At 42.9% G+C, this 19,552-nt stretch overlaps 1 protein-coding gene across 1 annotated transcript in view; it reads left to right on the top strand.

Annotated features, from left to right (window-relative positions):
* The first annotated feature begins 616 nt into the window (after positions 1-616).
* The window catches only part of cacna1c (calcium channel, voltage-dependent, L type, alpha 1C subunit), a 284,841-nt gene continuing 265,905 nt past the window's right edge, over positions 617-19,552 (top strand). Inside the window, exon 1 of the mRNA XM_049567500.1 lies at positions 617-1,582. Within this exon, the coding sequence (XP_049423457.1) occupies positions 1,525-1,582 (58 nt within the window). The 5' untranslated portion in view covers positions 617-1,524. The remainder of the gene's footprint in view (positions 1,583-19,552) is intronic.

Genomic DNA, 19,552 nt, shown 5'->3' with positions numbered 1-19,552 from the left:
TGCATGTTTGGGGAGCACAGGGCATTCGACTGGATTTCACTGCACGAGTTTGTAAGCGGATGTTTGATACAGTTTTGCTGTTGTTAAACATGGCTCCCATTGTGCTCCAGTTAATCAAGAATTTTCTGTGTTTTTGGATTCTTCGTTCACCGTGCAAACTTGTGAGAAAGACAAAGTTTTCTTTATGGGTTAAATAATGTAACACAGGGTGAGTTATGGATGTACAAATGACTGTTCTGTGGGTGAAGTACTCCTTTAAAATGTTGTGAGCTCTCCCAGGCTCTCCTCTCCTTACACACACACACACACACACACACACACACACACACACACACTTCATCAACATCATCATCTTTGTCTTCATCATCTCCATCATCATCATCATCATCATCTGGATACCAGCCGCTGGTTCTCCACTGTTGCCTGTACAGTCTTCCTCCCTCCTTATTTCTCTCTGGGGCGCGCGCACACACACACACACACACACACACACACACACACACACACACACACACACATCTGGAAACAGTCAAAGCGTCTACATGCGCGGGGAGGGGGGGCTACCCCTCTCTCTCTCTCTCTGACTCTCTCTCGGTATCACTGCAGAGCTGAGCTGCAGGGGCAGCAGAGGCAGAGAGAAGAGAGAGCTCTAACTCCCGATCAGTGAGACACAGGCAGACAGACAGACAGGCAGGCAGGCAAGCAGACAGACAGGCACACAGACTGACTGACAGACACACCGCCGGACCATCATGGACTGGATCAGGACAGAGAAACCCGTCTCCGGATGAGACAGGACGGCCTGGCTTCTGTTTTTTGGGGGGACTCTGCTATAGATACGTGGAATAACCGACAACCTATTGGGAGATTTAACCCCGTGCTACCCGTGATGGAATATTTACACTCTTCTCATTTTCTAATTTTTCTCCTCTTCTCTTCCTCCTCCTTCTCTTCCTCCACCACCACCTCCACCTCCTCTTCTTCATCCTCTCACATTTTGACACGCTGCTGAAGATGCGCACGAATGCGTCTTTTGCGCACTTCCATTGCGACCGTCACTGACAGCGCCCGTGCTTTGTAACCTTTTGAAACCTTATTTTTCTTTCAAGACAACAAGGGAGAGGAGAGAAAGAAACAGGAGAGAAGGAGAGCGAGGTGTGAATTGAATTGAACGCGGTGCTGGTCTCATGTTTCTCGCCTAGGGCCCGGATGTACCGAGAGATGCACCGGTGCGTTTTCCCAACCGGTTCCGCCGAAAGCTCCCTCTTTTTTCTCGCCTTCACCTCCATCATGGGGATTAGGTAATATTCACTCCATCCGAAGAAACCCTCCCCATAAACAAAAAATAACGGAATACCCAAGACTGTCCGTGCCAGACAGTTCTTTCTTCTTTTTTCCCCTCTTTTAATTTCTTTATTTTTGGGGGGCTTTTTTTCCTCGTTATTTTCCCTCCGCCTCTCCAGCTTTTTTCCCCCTCTCCCTGTCTCTTCCATTCACCTATAGGGATAACGCCGGACTACATTTATGGTAAATGAAAGCAAAAACATGTACATCCCGGAGGACACCCTTGAGAACCATCAAGGTATGTGGTGTCTTTTTTATTTATAACTGGCAAACATCTTGTAACTGTGCATGAGAGAGGGAAGGGAGTGAGGGAACGAGGGAGGGAGGGAGTAAGAGAGGTATGATGATCTCGAAATGGGGATGGGATGGGGAACGAGGAGGAGGAGGTGGAGAGAAGGGAGGGAGGTGGAGGGGGGAAAAAAGGAAAAGGGGTGTTAGCTCTCCTCGTTTTCAACAGATGGACAGATGCAGTTCCTCCACTTTCCCTCTGTGTGCAGTTTTGTTTATTTGGTCTGCTATGTGCAGTTTGTGCACAGAGTGAACTTGTGCCATAATCACGCAACAGGGCTGCAGGTAGCAGATATGGATGAGGCCTTTTTTGCTTGCTTGGTTTAGTCCACACTTGTAGGTTTGACAGGCCTGTCCATGGGTGAACTGTGGCATAATAGGTGGGCTGTGGTCATATCTAGCCTACAGGCAGTTGTACTCGGGGAGTTATTGCTTTAGACAGCAGAAAATGACAGCAAAAGCGTGTGTGGACAAATTATCTGGCAGATCCTGCCTCCAAAGGGCTTTTTAATTTTTATTTATTTATTTATTGTGGAAAACTGCACATATAGCTCTGGCCATATGTCAGACATGAACACACAGTGGTCGCTAAGGAGCAGGAGATTGAGCAGCGCCCACCGATACGCGCGCTCGATCACCATCGATCCTCCCATCTCCTATAATCAATAGTCGCATTTGTCACGTTTTAATCCAAGTTTTCGTGTCTGTAGGGCTCCTTAATAGCAGCGCGCGCGAGAGAGGAATCGCATAGAGATGACAGGTGGCAGTAGGAGGGCCTGCAGGACTTATTTGTCTGCTGAGAATTGGGTTGATGATGTGCTATTTCGGGGGGGGACGGCAGCGGAGGACAGTGGGCTGTTTCGCCCGAGACACGACTGAAGTTTAACGTGACGACTTTTTTAAAGTGTTGGCCAAAAAGCAAAACATTTAAAAATAAAGAAAGAGTGAGCCGACATCCAGGGCTGTGGTTTGTTTGACGGTGAGGAAAGGGTCTGTTTGCATTGCGCAGTATTACGCGTCGCTCCTTCCACCCACGTTGCAGAGAGCAAAAAAGCCCAGCAACGCTTTTGCTTGATGCCCGGCCGGAGCTTGTAATTCAGCAAAGAGGGCTATTTATCCGATCACCATTATCATCCTCACTGCCATCATCATCATCATCGTCGTCGTCTTCGTCCACCACTTCCATCACAACCACATACCTCTGCCTTGGCGACAGGTTCCATAGCAACAGGGGATGAGGAGAGGGGTGGCGATGGTGTATGTGTGTGTGTAGCCTATGTATGTAAGTGTGTGTGCATCTGTGTCGCAGCGAGGCACACATTCACCAACAGTTTGCTCCAAGTAATCATAGGTTGGATGTTACCTGCAGAAGCATAGTTTGATGATAAACAGAATGGCATCATCATGAAGGGCAGGTGTGTGTGTGTGTGTGTGTGTGTGTGCGTGTGTACAGTCTGTAAGACAGATCAGTTACCTTGATTGCCATGATGTCATCTTTATCTGTTATTATCAGAAAGAGCCTTTCAGTCCAAGTTGTCCACAGGAGTAATGGAGATTATCATCATCGCCGTCATCACATAGAGTAGAAGAACTTGAGGAATCAAGTACATCTTTATGTTTGATGTTGCTTTTCATGGGAAAACATAACATTCTTTTTAAGATTAGGTGGCCCTGCAGCTCCGCATGAGATGACCAGAGTCATTCTGAAGTTATTACCGCTGACTTGTAGGTGACTGGTCCTTAATCTCATCCAAAAGTCTAATAAATGAAATCAAATGTCACAGCAGAAGGTGTTTCAGCTTCAGTGTGAGTTTACAGTGTGAGACTACAGTGCACAACATCCTGCATTACAGGTTTATAGATGTTTGTCAGAGGTACAAACTTGACTCGTGGCTTTACTGTTCAAGTCAAAGCAAAACAGTACAGTAGATTTCTCCAGATCAGTTGGCAAGGAAAATATATTTATAAAGCACATTTCCAGGGGTGGACTAAGAGACGATGGGCTCCTGGGCACAGATACGCAAAAGGCCCCACCACCTTTCCTACACGGCAGCAAGACGAACAGACTTTGTGGTGGTTCCACCTCCTTTTTATGGTGTTTTGCGTGTCTTTGCTGTCATAATGCATTAAGCTGTGTCTCTTTGAGGTGACTTTGCTCATCTTTGTAGTCCCTTTTATGTCTCTTTGAGATAATTTTTTGGTCATCATGTGTCTCTTTGTGTTTGTCCCTTTCTGTAGTTATTTTGTGTCTCATTGCAGTTCCTTTGCGGCTCTTCGTGGTCATTTTGCATTTCTTAGTGGTCATTTTGAGTCTCTTCCTGGTCAGTACGTGGTAATTTGGATGACATTTTGCAGGCAAAAGCTAGTAGGGCAGCCTCTGACACTTGGTTCCTAGGCTGGTGCCCAGTAGGCCTGCTCAGTAATCCATCCATGCACATTTCATACCCAAAGGGAACCCAAAGTGTTTTACAGATTACACAGGTGACAGCACAAGAAACAAATGATAAAAACAATAAAACAGTTAAATCAGTTTGATTTAAGGAATATTCATTAAAAGCAATGGTAAACAGGAAGGTCTTTAAATTGGATTTGAAAGCAATCAGCATGGTCTCAAGTCTTAGCTCTTCTGGCAGTTTTTTCCACATATGAGCAGCATAGAAGCTAAAAGCATCGCCACGCTTAGTTTTGACTCTGGGAGCAACCAGTAACCCCAAACCAGGGTCATACCTGGTCAAGAGATCTGACAAGTATCTTGGACCTAAACCATCCAGTTATTTATGGACCAGCAGAAGAATTTTGAAGCTGATTCAGTGAGAAACATATATATAGCAGAACTGGATATATCTGATAGTCGTTTTCAAGCTAGTAGAAAGTCTAAAGTGGCTTCTTAACTCCCTGCTTGTTCTTGTACTCTGGGCCCAGTCATAGTAAAATTTGTAGCTAATTTATTAGAGGCTGAAGTCGACTTGGGTGGTGGTTTCAGCACCACGGACAGTTCATTCTTCATTTGTCTATTGACAGCTACATGACAGATATTGAAGAGCTCCAAAGACGGACTTTGGCACTGACGTATCACCATTGGTATCCTGCTTTGCTCCAGTAATTGTTTTCATATGTTGCAGCTCAGGTGTTCAGCTGATCTCTGCAGACATACATTTCTTAGGCTAAAGTGACGTATATTATTCTTTTTTTTTTAATTCATTAAAGGGAGTGGTGAGATGAAGGGAGGTGGATATCATCACAAGCACTTAATGAGTTTCCTGCAGATGAAAGATGATGGCATGCTAATGTAGCACACTTATTAGAGAGACCATCCTTTGACCAAAACTTTCAACAGTTCACAGTGTTTGCCAAGACGATGAAGCCCTACCAACTCCTTAGATGCTGCTCTCTAGCCAACCGTGACCTCTGTCCTCTCTGTTGATGGAGGCAAAAGAAAAGACAAATTTCTCCCAGAGGGATTCAGGGACAGAAAGTCCTGCCCACACAGAAAAAAACTGAGCTGTACTAAGCTTATATTCTGATATATAATGTTACAGTTCCTGATAGCTGACACCAGCTTTGTGGTTGATATTAGATTTTCTTTCCATTATCAGCTCCATCTTTACATCCACTCTGTAATTCAAACAGAGTGGATGTTAGACATGATTGCACTCAATGCTCATGTTCGCTGAATGAACCAATTATACTGCATCTACATACTTATTACAAATGAATAGTTGCGCCTGCATCTTTCAAAAGCACACACATGATGAGCAGAAACACAACCCGAACCACGACTGGATACAGTGCATGAGCACCTGATGTGGCTTTGAAACAAATGCACACCTGTGGCTTCTCATGTTGTCGCATGTTGAGCAGGGAAATGATTTGGAACACACAACCATGCACACACACGCACACACACATACACACTGCAGCAGCAGTTTACAGCAGTGTAATCAGCGAGTTGATTTTCCCTGTGGGCATTGTGCCAGAAGCATGATACCTCCGCTAGGGATATTAATTGGTTTCTGATGGTTACCCCGGGGTTTTGGCCACCTGCCAAATCACCTCACGCTAATGACTCGACTTGATGTGCTCAATGATTCTATTGAAGTCACCTCAAAAGACGTGTCGCAACAACCACCCATCACTTTATATGTAGCCTCTCACATTGAGCTGTTGCCAGGTAATGTGTCTGCAGAGGCTTTTTAGCACTATGCTAACACAAGCAACTTTTCAAGAGCGCATGAAAAAGTCCTCCATTCATTAGCTGGACTTTAAAGGTCCAGCGCAAAGGATTTAGGAGGATATATTAGCAGAAATTGAATATAATACGTTTATTAATTTGTTACCTTAGAATGAGTCGTTCATATGTACATAGGGAGTGGGTCCTCGTCTACGGAGTCCGCCATGTTTCTATGGTACCCCAGAACAGACAAACCAAACACTGGCTCTAGATAGGGCCATTCATGTTTTTGCATCTGCCACCATAGTTAGCAGCCCCTCTGCGACGAGCAAAACAGCAATGAAAAAACACAGATTTTTAACGTGAAAGTGCTTTATTCTGTGTTTTAACTGGTTTAAATCACCAGGTTCGTTTGTTTTGGAGAGGAAGAGGCCCCTGCAGATAATTCAGCTCCTGCTAAATACCTCCTGAGCATTTAGATCTTAATTTATCAGAGAAAAAAGGTGAGCACACATTAGCAGGGGGGTTAGCAGCCCATCTGCGTTGAGCTGAACAGTGTCAGAGAAACATCAATTTGTAATGTGAAACTACTTTATTCAGTGTTTTTACCAGTTTTAATCACCTGGTTTGTTTATTTTGGAGAGGAAGAGACCTCCGTGGATAATTCTACTCCCAATAAAAAAACCTGAACATACAATGAACACCAAAGGAAGCTCACGCTTGGCACATGGGAGGAGTTTCAGCTGGTTGAAATCTGTAGTCCTCACTGCTAGTTGCCACTAAATCCTACACACTGCTCCTTTAAGGTAGACTTAGTTTTGTTAGCCACGGTCAAAGCGGACTTAACATATTTTTTGTGAAATCAGATCAGCTGCATGTGGCAAAGTTCTTGCCTTCTGCAAATAAAAACAACAAGTATTTATGTCAAATGTGTTTTAATTAGAATCCGCAGGGGCAGAGAAACAGCTAAGAGACTTAAGCCATCGATCAGTGCACTTGACATAGATGGAAATCTGGGCAATTAAGCACCAATCTACCGTTAGTCAAACCAGTTGTTAACTTAATTCCTCTCAAGGTGGAAGAGGTAGGAATGGAGCTTTGGATAGCTTTTGTCGGACTGTGTGGTGTAATACGGCTCCTAAATCAGACATTTCTGTCTAATCATGTAGCTTAGGTTTCTGTATGTTGCACTGATGAGCTGTTTCTTACCTTAACTGACTAATTTACTGTCTATCTTGTCTTTTAATGTTTGTTTACATGATGTAATATGATGCCAGTTTTAGCTCAGAGACAATAACAGTGAGATAAATTAAAGGGACAGTTCACCCCAAAACTGCCCCTTTAAATTGGACATACTGGACAGTGAACATGCACAAATAAAGAGCTCACTATTAGCTTGTTTGTATCTGTGAGTAACAGAGAAACATCAAGATGTAGTGTGTCTTTTCAGTGACTGTTCTCTGCCATGGTTTACAGAGAATGTTATTACCTTTAATTATTCAGCACTGAGGCAGAAAAGCTTAAGTATTAAGGCAAAACTGTTGCAGGTGTGTTTTAACTTTCGTGCTCTTTCTTGACTTCACCATCTCTCGAATTCGTTCAACTGCAGTCTTCTGCTGCTGGCCACTGCTTTACCAGAGGAATTGGGGTTAAGGAGATCCCGACTTTCAACCAGCTTTTTATCAAAACAGTGTGGGTAGTATGTGTGAATGAACTGTGGTAAACCTTCCTCCATCTTGCCAGCACCCAAATCTCCCTGCTCATTTCTTAACTTTTCGCTGTCTCTTGGGCTGTTGGCTGTTGCTCAAACTAGAGATTGCACTTCCTCATTTTGCCCAGGAGAAAATCGGAAGTCTGATCAAACTGTAAAACTAGTCAGTGCTGATCGAATATGAACCAAGCTTCTGTTACTGTGTTGCCTATTTGTTGTCTTCGGAAACATACTTTACCTTACCACTGAACTGCAATTTGAGATCAATTGTTATCAGCCTGTTGCCATATTGTTTCCTGCATCAAAACGGACAAGCTAGCATTACATCACCCACCAGCGGGAGTGTTTATAGTGTTGTTGTTTTTTACCTCTTAAGCAAAAGCAAATACCGTAGCCATTTTTCTCAGCTTTCTCTGGTCATGTAGCACCAATAACAAAATGATTTGTGTCTTTCTACTGCATAGGCAGCCAAGTTTATGAAAAGACCATCTTTCTAGCAGTGATACTTCTTTAAGTCGTTGTTTATTTTCGTAGATTTTTAAGTGACACGGTTATTCAGTTTGACTTTACTTCTGTTTGCTAAGAAAAGAGTACAAGCCACGTACAAAAAGCTAATTTTATTTGAGTACCTAGCACAGCCTTTTTTTGGTACATGGTCCCATCTCATTTCCCTCCATCTCCTGTTAGTAGCAACACTTTTTTCGTATAGTTTAAAGGTTAAAGGTCATGGTACTCTGAACTTTAAGTACAATCAATACTTTTATATTAACAATTGATCAGATGACAATCGTCGTGACAAACTCACAAAAAATTGTCAGTCTCATTGTTCTCTGCAAGGTCATATTCGGCAGCAGTGGGCAACTCTTTCCAACAAAAAAGCTCTACAACCTCTTTCTTGTGAAATACCATATAGTTTAACTTCTTCTGAAATATAGAAGTGATTCAAAAGAGCAGTCTGAGAAGTGGCAATCACTCGCTTGAACTACTCACAGCTCGTACACCCTGTGATGAGGAGTCCGAAGTAGACATTGCTTTGTTTTAAGGCATCACAAAGGAAAAAAAGGCTGTGAAGCATTGCCGTACACTGTCAGCGCTTCAGGCTCTATACTGCACACCAAATGTATAGGGTCAGAATACAGTGTATGTGTGTTTAAAGATGTGTTAGTCACAGTGAGGTTGTAGCAGCTGTAGCAGAGGGTGTAATGAGCGATTAAAGGCCAATCAGCATTGAAGAAGTTTATACCAGCGCCCTCGGAGTGTGTCATGGCTTTAACTTAAGGATGTGACTCAACAACAGCTGCTCTTTAACGTAAAACACCATCTGAGAGACAAAATAAGACACATGGACGGAGAGACAGAGGGGAGGGGAGGTGCTAATCGAAGGAGGAATAAGAGAGCCGAATGACAGGTTGCATTAGAGGAGATGAAAGCGAAGGGAGATGGAGAAAAAAGTGTGGCGTGGAGACGGAGAGGGACAGGCTGGCGGGGAAACAGAGGGACAGAAAAGAGCAAATGGAGGTAACCAACGAGGAGGAAAGAGGGAACCATGAGAGAGAGGAATAAAGGGATGAAATGAGCGAGAAACAGAGTCGGAGGGAGGGCCAGAGGGATAGAGGGAGAAGTGAGGGAGCACAGGAGGAGGAGGAGAAGGAGGGAGGATTATCCGTGACTCTGTCTTGCTTAAGCCTCTGGTTGCGTATTGGAAATCTATCCAGAGGCTGTCCTCTGCTCTTAGTGCTATCGGGCCTCAGTCTTCATTTCTGGTGGGACAATACGCCAACACCGGTGTGTGCGTGTGTGTGTGAGAGAGAGAGAGAGAGAGAGAGAAAGAGAGAGAGAGAGTATGCCGTTGCAATTGGCTGCTTGCCCATATGCATTGTGCCTGCTTGGCTGCCTCCGTCTGTGTGTGTGTGTGTGTGTGTGTGTGTGTTAGAGAGGTAGGACACATAAGCACATGTCCAAACGGAGCGGAGATTGGACACACACACTCTCCTCGTCTATTGATCTGGCTGAAGCCACCAGTGGAAATAATGACTCCAGACCTGTAGCATCCTCTTTTATACTCCCTCTCTTCCTTTGCTTTATACCTCATACTCCCCCCTATTCTGTCTGTCATTGTTAACCTTAAACAACCCTTAAATCATATGTAGCTGTGTAAGTATAAAATGAATATTTAAGTGCTAAAGGGACTAAAATTCCTCTCATCACTGCAAAGAAAGAGTGTTGAGGGTAAACTCATCAAATTCATTTTGCAGGATTTTTCCACAAGGAGGCAAGGGCATAATTTCGACCAGTTTTTACAGTCGCTGTTTGATTTACTCGCTAAATCTCTCTCAGCAGTGCCGCCTTACTGTCCAGAAGCCATTATCTAATAAGTTTTCAGTCAGAAAAAATTTTGATACTTTAGTTCGTCTTCAGTTACCATCATGAGCTCACAGAAATGAGCTTCAAACGCAGGAGTGAGTGGACTTTTTCCCCCTCTTAGTTTTCACTTATGACCTACTAGAAGTGTGTGTCTTCTTATTTTATGGGTGTGTACACCCACAGTGCTCAACTGAGGTCAGGGCTTTATAAAAAGGTAGCGACCAGGCGCCAGACCATAAGCAACAGGTATCCAAGAGACACAGTGTCGAACGAATGCAAATATAGCCAGGCTAAAATTGAACCTCAATCAATAAGGCAGTTAAAGTGAGAACTCTTTTTAGTGAAGCTGCAAATGCATTGTGTGACAACTGGCGAAGCAGGTGAGAGTGGACTCAAACACACGACTCTGGAGACAGTTCGCGTAAAATAACACAATTTTTACTGGTCAAAAGGTAGGTTCGGAATGCAGGAGGACTATCAGTGGAGGTAAATAAATCCAATAGGGATAAGGAAGAGTCATTTAAAAAGCTAAAGCCAAAAAAACAGGAAACAAAAGGCTGGAACGCTAGACACAAAAGGAGCTAAGACGAAGTGGCACTGAGAGAAAACAAGACACACACTAGATACTCTGGTGAGGGGAAGGATAACGAGACACAGGTGAGGCTAATCAGGGCGGGGCGACAATCAGACACAGGTGAAGTCATCACAAGGGAGGGAAAACACAGGGACAGGAAGTGACGTGATCTGAAACTCGAGGAGATGTGAGTTTCAAAGTAAAACAGGAAACAACATGAATGAGTGAAATACAAAAAAAACATGACCTCAGAAATGTGACTGTTCATCTTCCGGTGACACATATACAAACCTATGAGGAAAACAACAGTTATAACATGTGTACTTTAATATGCTACATGCTGGACTTTTTTTCTCACCATAGCTTTTTTTGTGAAATATTGGATACTTTTACCTCTTTGGGCCTCATGCTGTCATTGAATTGAAACCCTCTGAGAAGTTTAGAGGGGAGATCAGTCTTTGGTGGAACAGTTAAAACATACTATGCAGGATTTTATGACAAAATATTGTATGGACTCATTAAAAAGTAATCACTCTCAATCTTCACTTATGACCGACCAGAGGTGTTTGGCAGTGTATTTTTCTGCAGAGATAGTGGCGTCTGCCTGTATTCATGTATTTTCTTCTTATTTTGCTGTGGTCAGGGTATTGGCATGGCATGCAAGTGAGTTTGGGACATTGTAAAATGGTTGCATTAGTAGTAGTAGAAGCAAGCATCCATGAGGAAGCTTTGAGAATCGTGGACAGAGTACTGAAAAAAAAAAAAATACCGTTTTCAAAACATTTTAGAAATGGTTAGTGCCGTAATGTGTAATACAGTAGTGTATATGGCATTGCATTTGTCTTTTGTTAAAGCACCATTATGCAGTGTCACTGTTGGACCAAGTTGCCAGAAGAAAATGTTGGCAAACTTTTCTGTTAACCATGATAGGATACATCTGTCCATTATATACATACAGTATTAATGTTCCTAAAGTGATGAAGTATATGAGCTGACTGTCATCCGAAGGTGTATGGCTTGGTGGATGGTGTGGCACCTTGGTGAGACGCCTACCAACTGCAGATCACTGCAGACCTCTGTTTGAGCCCAACAAACAACAAAACTGGTTGTTTTTTAGTGAGTCATTTCTGTGTTTACAGCTGCTTTTTACCCACCAAACTTGTGTGTTTTTTTGGCGATCTGTCACTGGTTTTCCACCACGGACAGTGCCACGAAAAGCAGTTGTGTTTTCCAGAGACATGGCTATGTTTCCAGATGTGATTGTGCCACCAAAACCATTTTTTAGCGCCAAAAATGATCTTTTCCTGACTATAACCTAGTTGTTTTTGTGCCTGAACCTAACCACGTCAACCACAGTGCTTTTAAATGTAAAGAAACATAAAGGTTGAATGAATCTGCCCACTTAGTAGCCCTATTTTTGAAAACTGTGCCCTCTTGGATACCCCTATAGTCGATAAAACATGACAAAGTGCCCTCTGTGATGGGTCACTGTGCAAGAAAATGCTATGTAGTGTGTCCTTCCATTGGAGAAATTGAGATGCAGTGCACTAATGGATGCCCTTACATATAAGCTGCCCTACATGCTAGAAAACTACGTGGGGGTGCCCTTTTTATTTTGTCACTCCTGCTCTCAGACTGCCCGAGTCCACCACTGTGCAGCATTATGTATCTAGTATATGACTAGTATATATATACAGGGTTATGTATAGTACATATATAGACAAATTTTCTTTTTATTCTGATTTCATCCTGTCATCTCACTTGTGTAAAAAAATCTACCTCTTTCACGGATGCTAAATATTTAAGTCTAACATGTCGTTTACATGTTTCACATGAACCTCGTGACCTCCCTAGGGAGCGCTCCATGTGTGCTCAGAGGCTGTCCACAGTGTGCTTCCTATTCTTCTACATTATATGATGCAACTGTTTCTGTGCACAGTAACAAAAAACACCTCAGCAACAGTGTATCTGTGCGTGTGTATGTTCCCCAAGTTACAGCAGAAGCAGAGAGATGAAGACAGACAAGAGTAGAAAGCAGTCTATATTATTCATGCCCAGCCATGCATTTCCTCCCCTCTGTCTCTATCTTGTCTGTCCTCTCTTCCCTCCGTTCTCCCGCTGTCTCGCTAAGTGTCTTTACTCGTCTTTCCCTGTAGATAATTTGCTTTGTTTTCTCCCTCTTTCCCCCGTTCTCTCCATCACTCAGCCAGCCATTCAACGTTAGTTCATTTCAGGGTTTATCGTTCAGTGAGACCACATCTCCTTTCCTCTATGAATTAATCAGTCCATCTGGCTGCCTTTACTGTAGCAGTCTGTAGCATTCGGAGTAGACCTAACCACAGGAAAGCATGATACAAAACACCGTTTATTGTCCCAGTGGGGAATTCAGACTGTAAGCTAAACACACAGAACATAGCAGAACACAAAGTGGACAACCCACAACTCCATTACGTACAGGAACAACTTGTCTATAGTGTTCTATATTCAGAGAGAAAAGTGTGTAGGCAATATCAGTGTGTGTTATAATGGGTACAAGTAAGTACATCAAGGTTTATAGACTTATATAAATCCACTGTATCTTGTTTTTTTCATGCGAGATGCTCAACATCCACGTGAGCTTGATACTGTAAAATGGTTACCATGGTTTCTTCGTGGCCCTCTGTTCAAGTTTTTGTGCGTCTTTTGTTACCAAACTAGGTTAGGGTGTTTTGAGGTTATGAGGCTGAGGTGCAATTTGAATGAAATGTTGTCATTGTGGTGTATTCAGCACCAGTACTTCCAGTACAAAAGCTGCTGTTCAAATCTGCTTTTAGGAAAATGGGAAAGAAGAAGAAAGCATAATCACTGTTCTTTGGCAGGGAATTTTTGACCTTCTTTTATGTTAGACACAACATCGAAAAACTGAAAAGACATTCAAAACAACAAAAGGGGTGTGCAATTGTGTTACTGGAGCATTTTCGTAATTTACTCTACTAAATACTAAAGTGGAGTAGGTTATGAATATTATGTATGTGATGAGGGGATATATCGTCTATATGTTGATTTTCCTGCACTGAGCACCACCCAGGTCTAATGGGAGCTAGCTAGTGGTGCCGCTTATTTGGCTATTACCACTAGTTACACCGTCCTGACCTAACAGTGCTGCCATGGAAACATTGTGCCCATGCCCAGTTCGTCCCGCAGGTCACCCCGGTGATTAAGTGACTTCATTTTGAGCTGCGAACCTCCTTTAGCATTTTAACTATGTTATCAGTGTTAGCTTTGGTAGCACCTGTAGTAGTGTCACTATGGCTAGCAGTGCTAACATAGTTAATAATGCAAAAGGGTTTTGCGGCTCAAAATAAAGCCATTTGCTGACCGGGGCCACATTCTCATTCACATTCTGCCACATTCTCTCTCTGACCGTGTCACATATCAACATTTGGTCATGGATTTGCCACGTCCAGATATGACGTGCTAGGTACCCATTGGTTGTTGACATTCTGAGACACCGTGTCAAAATCTACCTGTTACAACGCATTGTCTGTTTTCAAAATACACTTTCGTTTTCACAGGAAATGTACCATTTGCATACAGTGTCTTTCAAAATAAATGCACTATGTCAGTACAACACCACAAATTATGTTTTGCTAACACACACACACACACACGTGGTTGGGTTGAGGAAAAAAGAACAGGGTTTGGCTTTACAGTCTTAAGGGAAATGAACGCTGGTCTCCCGGGTGAAAGTTGGTGGTTGTTAGACCCATCTATCCCCCTCTTACCCACCCCTGATGTGGCCAGGTAACAACAACCGGCTGCGTAAACATGCAGACATGAAAGGACTGCTTTTTTTGTCAGTAGCCCCTTTTACACTGCTACATTTTTCACAAATGTTGGGCCGTTTTGCCGGCAAGCTGCGAGCGTTTAGACACACAGAACCGGATTGGCGAGTTGATCCGAGGTGCCCCAATTTTCCACCTCGTAGGGTAGTCATATTGGCGGACCCCTTTTAGTTTAAACAGACCGAGGCGGCCTTCCGCAACAGGAGGGGCTGTTGATGACTTGTGGGAGGAGCTGTTGATGACACCGCACGTGTGACCCACTGGTGGTGGATAAACAGGAAACAGCTGATAACAGGAATTAGCGAGCAGCTAGTAGCAAGAGGGAAACGCAAACCTGAGGGACACTGTAAAGATGAGCAACTGGGGAGACAAGGAATTTCCCGCCCTCCTTGCCCTCGCAAACAAAGAGGCCATTAACCGTCAGATGACGGGGATGGTGAAGGATTCCCTTCACGTCACTGTTTACGTCACACGCTGAGCTATACATTTTGTTACTTGCTCACGCCCCCCATTGCCCCGAAAAAGGCACATTCTATATAAACAAAAGTAGGTAGGAGGCATTTTGCCACACTCCCCGATTTTGTATTTATACGGCCAATGCTGAAAAAAGACTGATTGGGCTTTCCTGCAAATTTGCACAATTCCTATCTAAAAAGGGCTCCTGTCTGACACTGGTGGCCATTGACCACGCACCGGATTTCGACAACTTTGGAGTGAGACTGGGTTGTTTCTGCAGCAACGCCGTCCATCAGCAGTAATTGCAGGATGAGTGGTGCCACTAGCCAGTTACCATCCAAGTGGCCAGTGGTGGTGCCTCCACTTGCAGTACTGCAGCAAAAAAAATCCCAAAAGCATTTTCCTCATAGACCTCCAAAAGAGACATCTGTGAAAATGTTGACAGGAACACCTCCAACTACAAACAAGATCATTTATCACTCTATTATGAATTTTTGATTCATGGAGATTTTATTTGTAAAACTCTGTGATGTCATCACAATGTAAAGTCTATGGGCTGGGGCAAACTCGCAGAGCTGCTGCTTATATTCAATGGGCAACATTCCCCCTATGTGTATGCGCCAAGCAAGCAATTACATTAAACTGAACAGGCACCATCTTGGTGTCTGGTATTGAGTTATTATTAACTTACATTAGCTGACCAGTGAGACTGGAGGGTGGGCAGTGTACACTGTCGGCTGTCTGTCAGCAAAGCAAACACAAAATTTAAAAAAAAAGGAATGACATTTACATCACAAATCATTATAATTCCACCAGCTCTAGATGCATAGCACTTAAGGCTCACTGAGTCGTTGGAGCGGCGGACTAAAAGGAAAGGCCTCTTAATTTTTACGTAATTTTACGTTGTTCTTTTTCCTTAGAAGTAGAAAAAGTTAGCTACCGGCTAATGGATGTCAGGCTATCAAAAGCAAAATTAACCAAAACTGACATCCCTAATATTACATCTATTCAATATAATAGTTTAATAATGAGGTGCATACTGTATCAATGACCACAATCTAGGTGGGTGATCACCTTTGGGGCAATGATAACAGACTTAAGATCATATCCCACTTTTCTTAGCCTGTCCTGTACAGTAGCCTGTGGTCTTGTTGTGTGAGTTAGAGTGTGTGTGTGGACATGTGTGTATGCATTAAAAAGAGTAAGAGACAGAGAGAGGAAGAGAAACAATGCATCATACCTATGTTTCACTGTAAGAGAGATGGGTGTGTATGTTGTAGCTGCACAGAAAGTTCCGCATCTGAATACTTGCCTCACATCAGTTATGTAACAGTGAGTCTTAATAGCAGTGAATCTCAATTAGCTGAGTGTGAATAATAACACCGGAAGGACAGAGGGGGCAAACATGCAACAGAGATGATGGAGATGTTTAAAACCTGCAGCGTCACACTGCGATTCCATGTGCGTCTGAGACACCTCGTTTTAGTATTGACGCCACTCAACAAGCTTGACACATGTCGATTTGTCAAGGGCTGTCATTCATTCATCACTCAGGTGTTCCCTCTCCAAAGAAGCACTTTGACTCTGTTGAAACCTGCAGCGTGCTTGACACCCAAAAGTATCAACGCCCAACAGATTTTTAAAGCGTTTGTCGAACAAGGACTTGACACTGTACAGGTGTTTTTTTTTTCTCAGTTTGGTGTCATTAATTACAAATCATGAACTTTACATTAATGCTGAGCAAATTCAAATGCATGCTGTAAAGTGTCTGTGCCTTAAATGTATTTTTCCTTCCTTCCAGATGGCCACTGGCCTCTGATCTTTTTTGTTCAATACAAAATTAAATTAGATGACCACTGAAATTGCTATGGATTTGTATTTTATTGCACTGAAGATCAATTTTGTTGTTGTGTTTTTTTGTAAAAGCGGATGTTTATTGCATTATATTGCAGTTGTAAGTGCAGATCAACTTGCTTGGCACTGCTTTAACCTTGTAACAATAACTTCAACACAAATAAACGCAGACTTGATGTTGACTGATGGATTACATAACTCAAGTGAGTTTAAAGAGTCCACAAATTGATTTTCTTCCCACCGCACTTTTTTCAATGTATACTCATACATCAGTTCATATGATATCTTATGAAAATGCACACTTGTGTAATATCTAACGAAAAAGCGCCCCCAAAATGACGTTAAATACCTAATGTAAATTTATGTAGGTTAGGTTTAGGAAAGAAACATGCTGATGATGCACCTTAACATGACTCAAAGTTCACTTCACATATTTAAAACACTAGTCCCCTGGGAGAGTCTTGTGATCCATCCACAACCCCAACCTGCTTCCTGAGGTGGACTACTTCCGTCTTTACCCCCCTCAGTGCATTAGTTATGTGATCACAGCCTTCACAAATACATGGGTTGTGCACAAATTACTGCCTCATGATTACCTAGGATATAGGCTATATGGATTGTGGTGCAGCACTTTCCATGGGTATACATATGAACCAAGCTGCAACCTTCGAGGCTGAAACATTAGGCCAAAAACTGCAGTTCACTGAAGGGCCACTTGAGGCTGGCTCCAAAACAGAGTCAGTCCCCACAGACCTCCATGTTATAATGCTCAACTTTACAGCAGAAATAAACATGGCTGAAATTTTATATGTATATATATATTATATATATATATATATATATATATATATATATATATAACTCAGCCATTTACATTTTATTAAGGGCTGCTTGAGTGCTTGAGTCAGATCCACCCCTCGCTCCTCCACAGCTCCACCCTCTTGTCCAAATATGGTCACTTCTGGCTCAAAAAAACAAGATGGCGATGGCCAATATGCCAAACTCAAGGCTTTAGAGTGTCAGTCTTCAAACCAATGTGTGACGTCACAGTAGCTACATCCATTATTTATGGAGTCCATGACATGAACAGCCTGCTTTTTTTCCAGCTGAGCCTCGCCCACTTCAAACCAGTGAGAAAAGTACAGACAAAACCAGCCAGAAATCTCCCATGTGAAATAACCAAACCTGCTTCAATTTTGGCAGAAAATCCAGTGTTCATGTACAGTTGGACCCGATTCCTCTTATTAAGAAGATGGTTGAGGAAATAGGTCTTCAGGGCCTTAAATGTACTATAAAGTGTACATGATTTCTAGCAAATGGGCTAAAAGACGTCCCATCTCTTCCAATTTATTTTTCATGAGGCTAATTTCAGAGTGTGACGAGATAGAGGGAAGGAGAAAGGGAGGAGGAAGAGTAAAATGGATTCAGACGAGAGAAAGTAAGAGAGGGAACAAAGGTAGTCAGCCTCAGGCTCTCTGCAGGAACACTACCGACTTCTTCACGACTAGGGAGACGTGTGTGTGTCTATGCGTTCATTTGTGTTTCTGTAGACAACACTGACCTGTGTCTTTAAGAGGAAATGAGTCCTAACAACTACGCTCTCACCTGTCGAGCGACTAATTGAAAGCAGAAGATTAGAGTTGTTGCTCCAAGTGTGTCGTCTTCCTAATTGAGGAGCCATAAATGATTCCATTTCATGAACAGCAGAAGTGCTTTACAGTACCATGAGTGCATATATTTTTAGCCTGGGTGTCCCAGCAGGGGATGAGGGATTTTGTAAAATTGAAGATATGGAATAAGGTCTTTTATTCCCAACAAGCTTCTCCTGATTCAAATGGTTTGAAAGTTCTGGTATCTCTTCATAGTAGCTTCCCTTTGTAGATGTAAAAATGTTTTGCTTTCTCTGTCGAAAGGAACGTCATACAAATCTCCCTGAAGAAACAGTGCAATAAGTGTTCCCTTGCTTACTAGTAAGTGTACATATCTCGCAGAGCCTTGTTTGTGCCTATTTTGGCGCTTTTGTCTCACAGGAAGTGAGGTTTTGAAGCACAAAGGATGTACAGTCATGTGTTTCTATCTGGCTCTCAGTTCCAGCAGTCTTGTTAGTCAAGCCTCTGGTGGGCTTGTCATGGATGGATAGCTGCACTACAGAGAAGCTGGTCTGTCACCATGGGCCTATATACACACACGCATTCACAGACACCCTCTGCTGTGAGCGTCACCCTGCTGGGTGACAGCACCCAGGCAAGATAGATTAAACTAAGAGTGGAGTGATGTGCCTCTGTGTGTTTGTTTGTGTGTGTGTGTGTGTGTGTGTGTGTGTGTGTGTGTGTGTTTTTCTGCCTCTGGGTGTGTGTGTGGATGTGCATTTGTTTGGGCACTTTCTTCTGTGTGCGTGTCTAGGGCCGATAGCTGTCAAATCACCTCTTGCAGCTAAGAATCATGGGTAACAAAAGCCTGTTGTGTAGCCTGGGGCACCAGGCACTTTCTGTTACTTTTTTTATTATAGACCCAAAAAGGAAAAGGTTAAGTAACACCTCTGCATAAGAGAAGGAAGGGCAGCTGGCCTAAAGATGACATCTTTTAAGGACAACACTGTCGCCAGACAAGTGCATCAGTAAAACCTTGGATAATGTTCAGGTTTTTCATACAGTGCCAATGTTTGTTAAGTTTTTTGCTTTATGCTAAATCTCTGCTTGACAAATGACATCTCACTGTGGAGCCATGGACCAGTATACCAGTGGGAAAGCATATCATTTTAATATGTTTTTGGGAATGATTCACGGAGTTGGCAAAAGTGACATCATAAGAACAAATTTCTTTCAGCTCTAAGGACAGGACTGAGAAAAATGTGGCAATGCAGAAAGACTACCTGTGACTACTGTGTGCAAGGGGTCTGGATTAGCCAAATTATTTTTAATTATTTAAATTAAGCTCAGAGAAAAAACTTACTTGGATAGATGTGG

The sequence above is a fragment of the Epinephelus fuscoguttatus genome, linkage group LG22, assembly GCF_011397635.1.
Source record: "Epinephelus fuscoguttatus linkage group LG22, E.fuscoguttatus.final_Chr_v1".
Taxonomy (NCBI): Eukaryota; Metazoa; Chordata; class Actinopteri; order Perciformes; family Serranidae; genus Epinephelus; species Epinephelus fuscoguttatus.
Note: the sequence above shows the minus strand (reverse complement) of the source record. Positions and strands in the feature narration are given on the sequence as shown.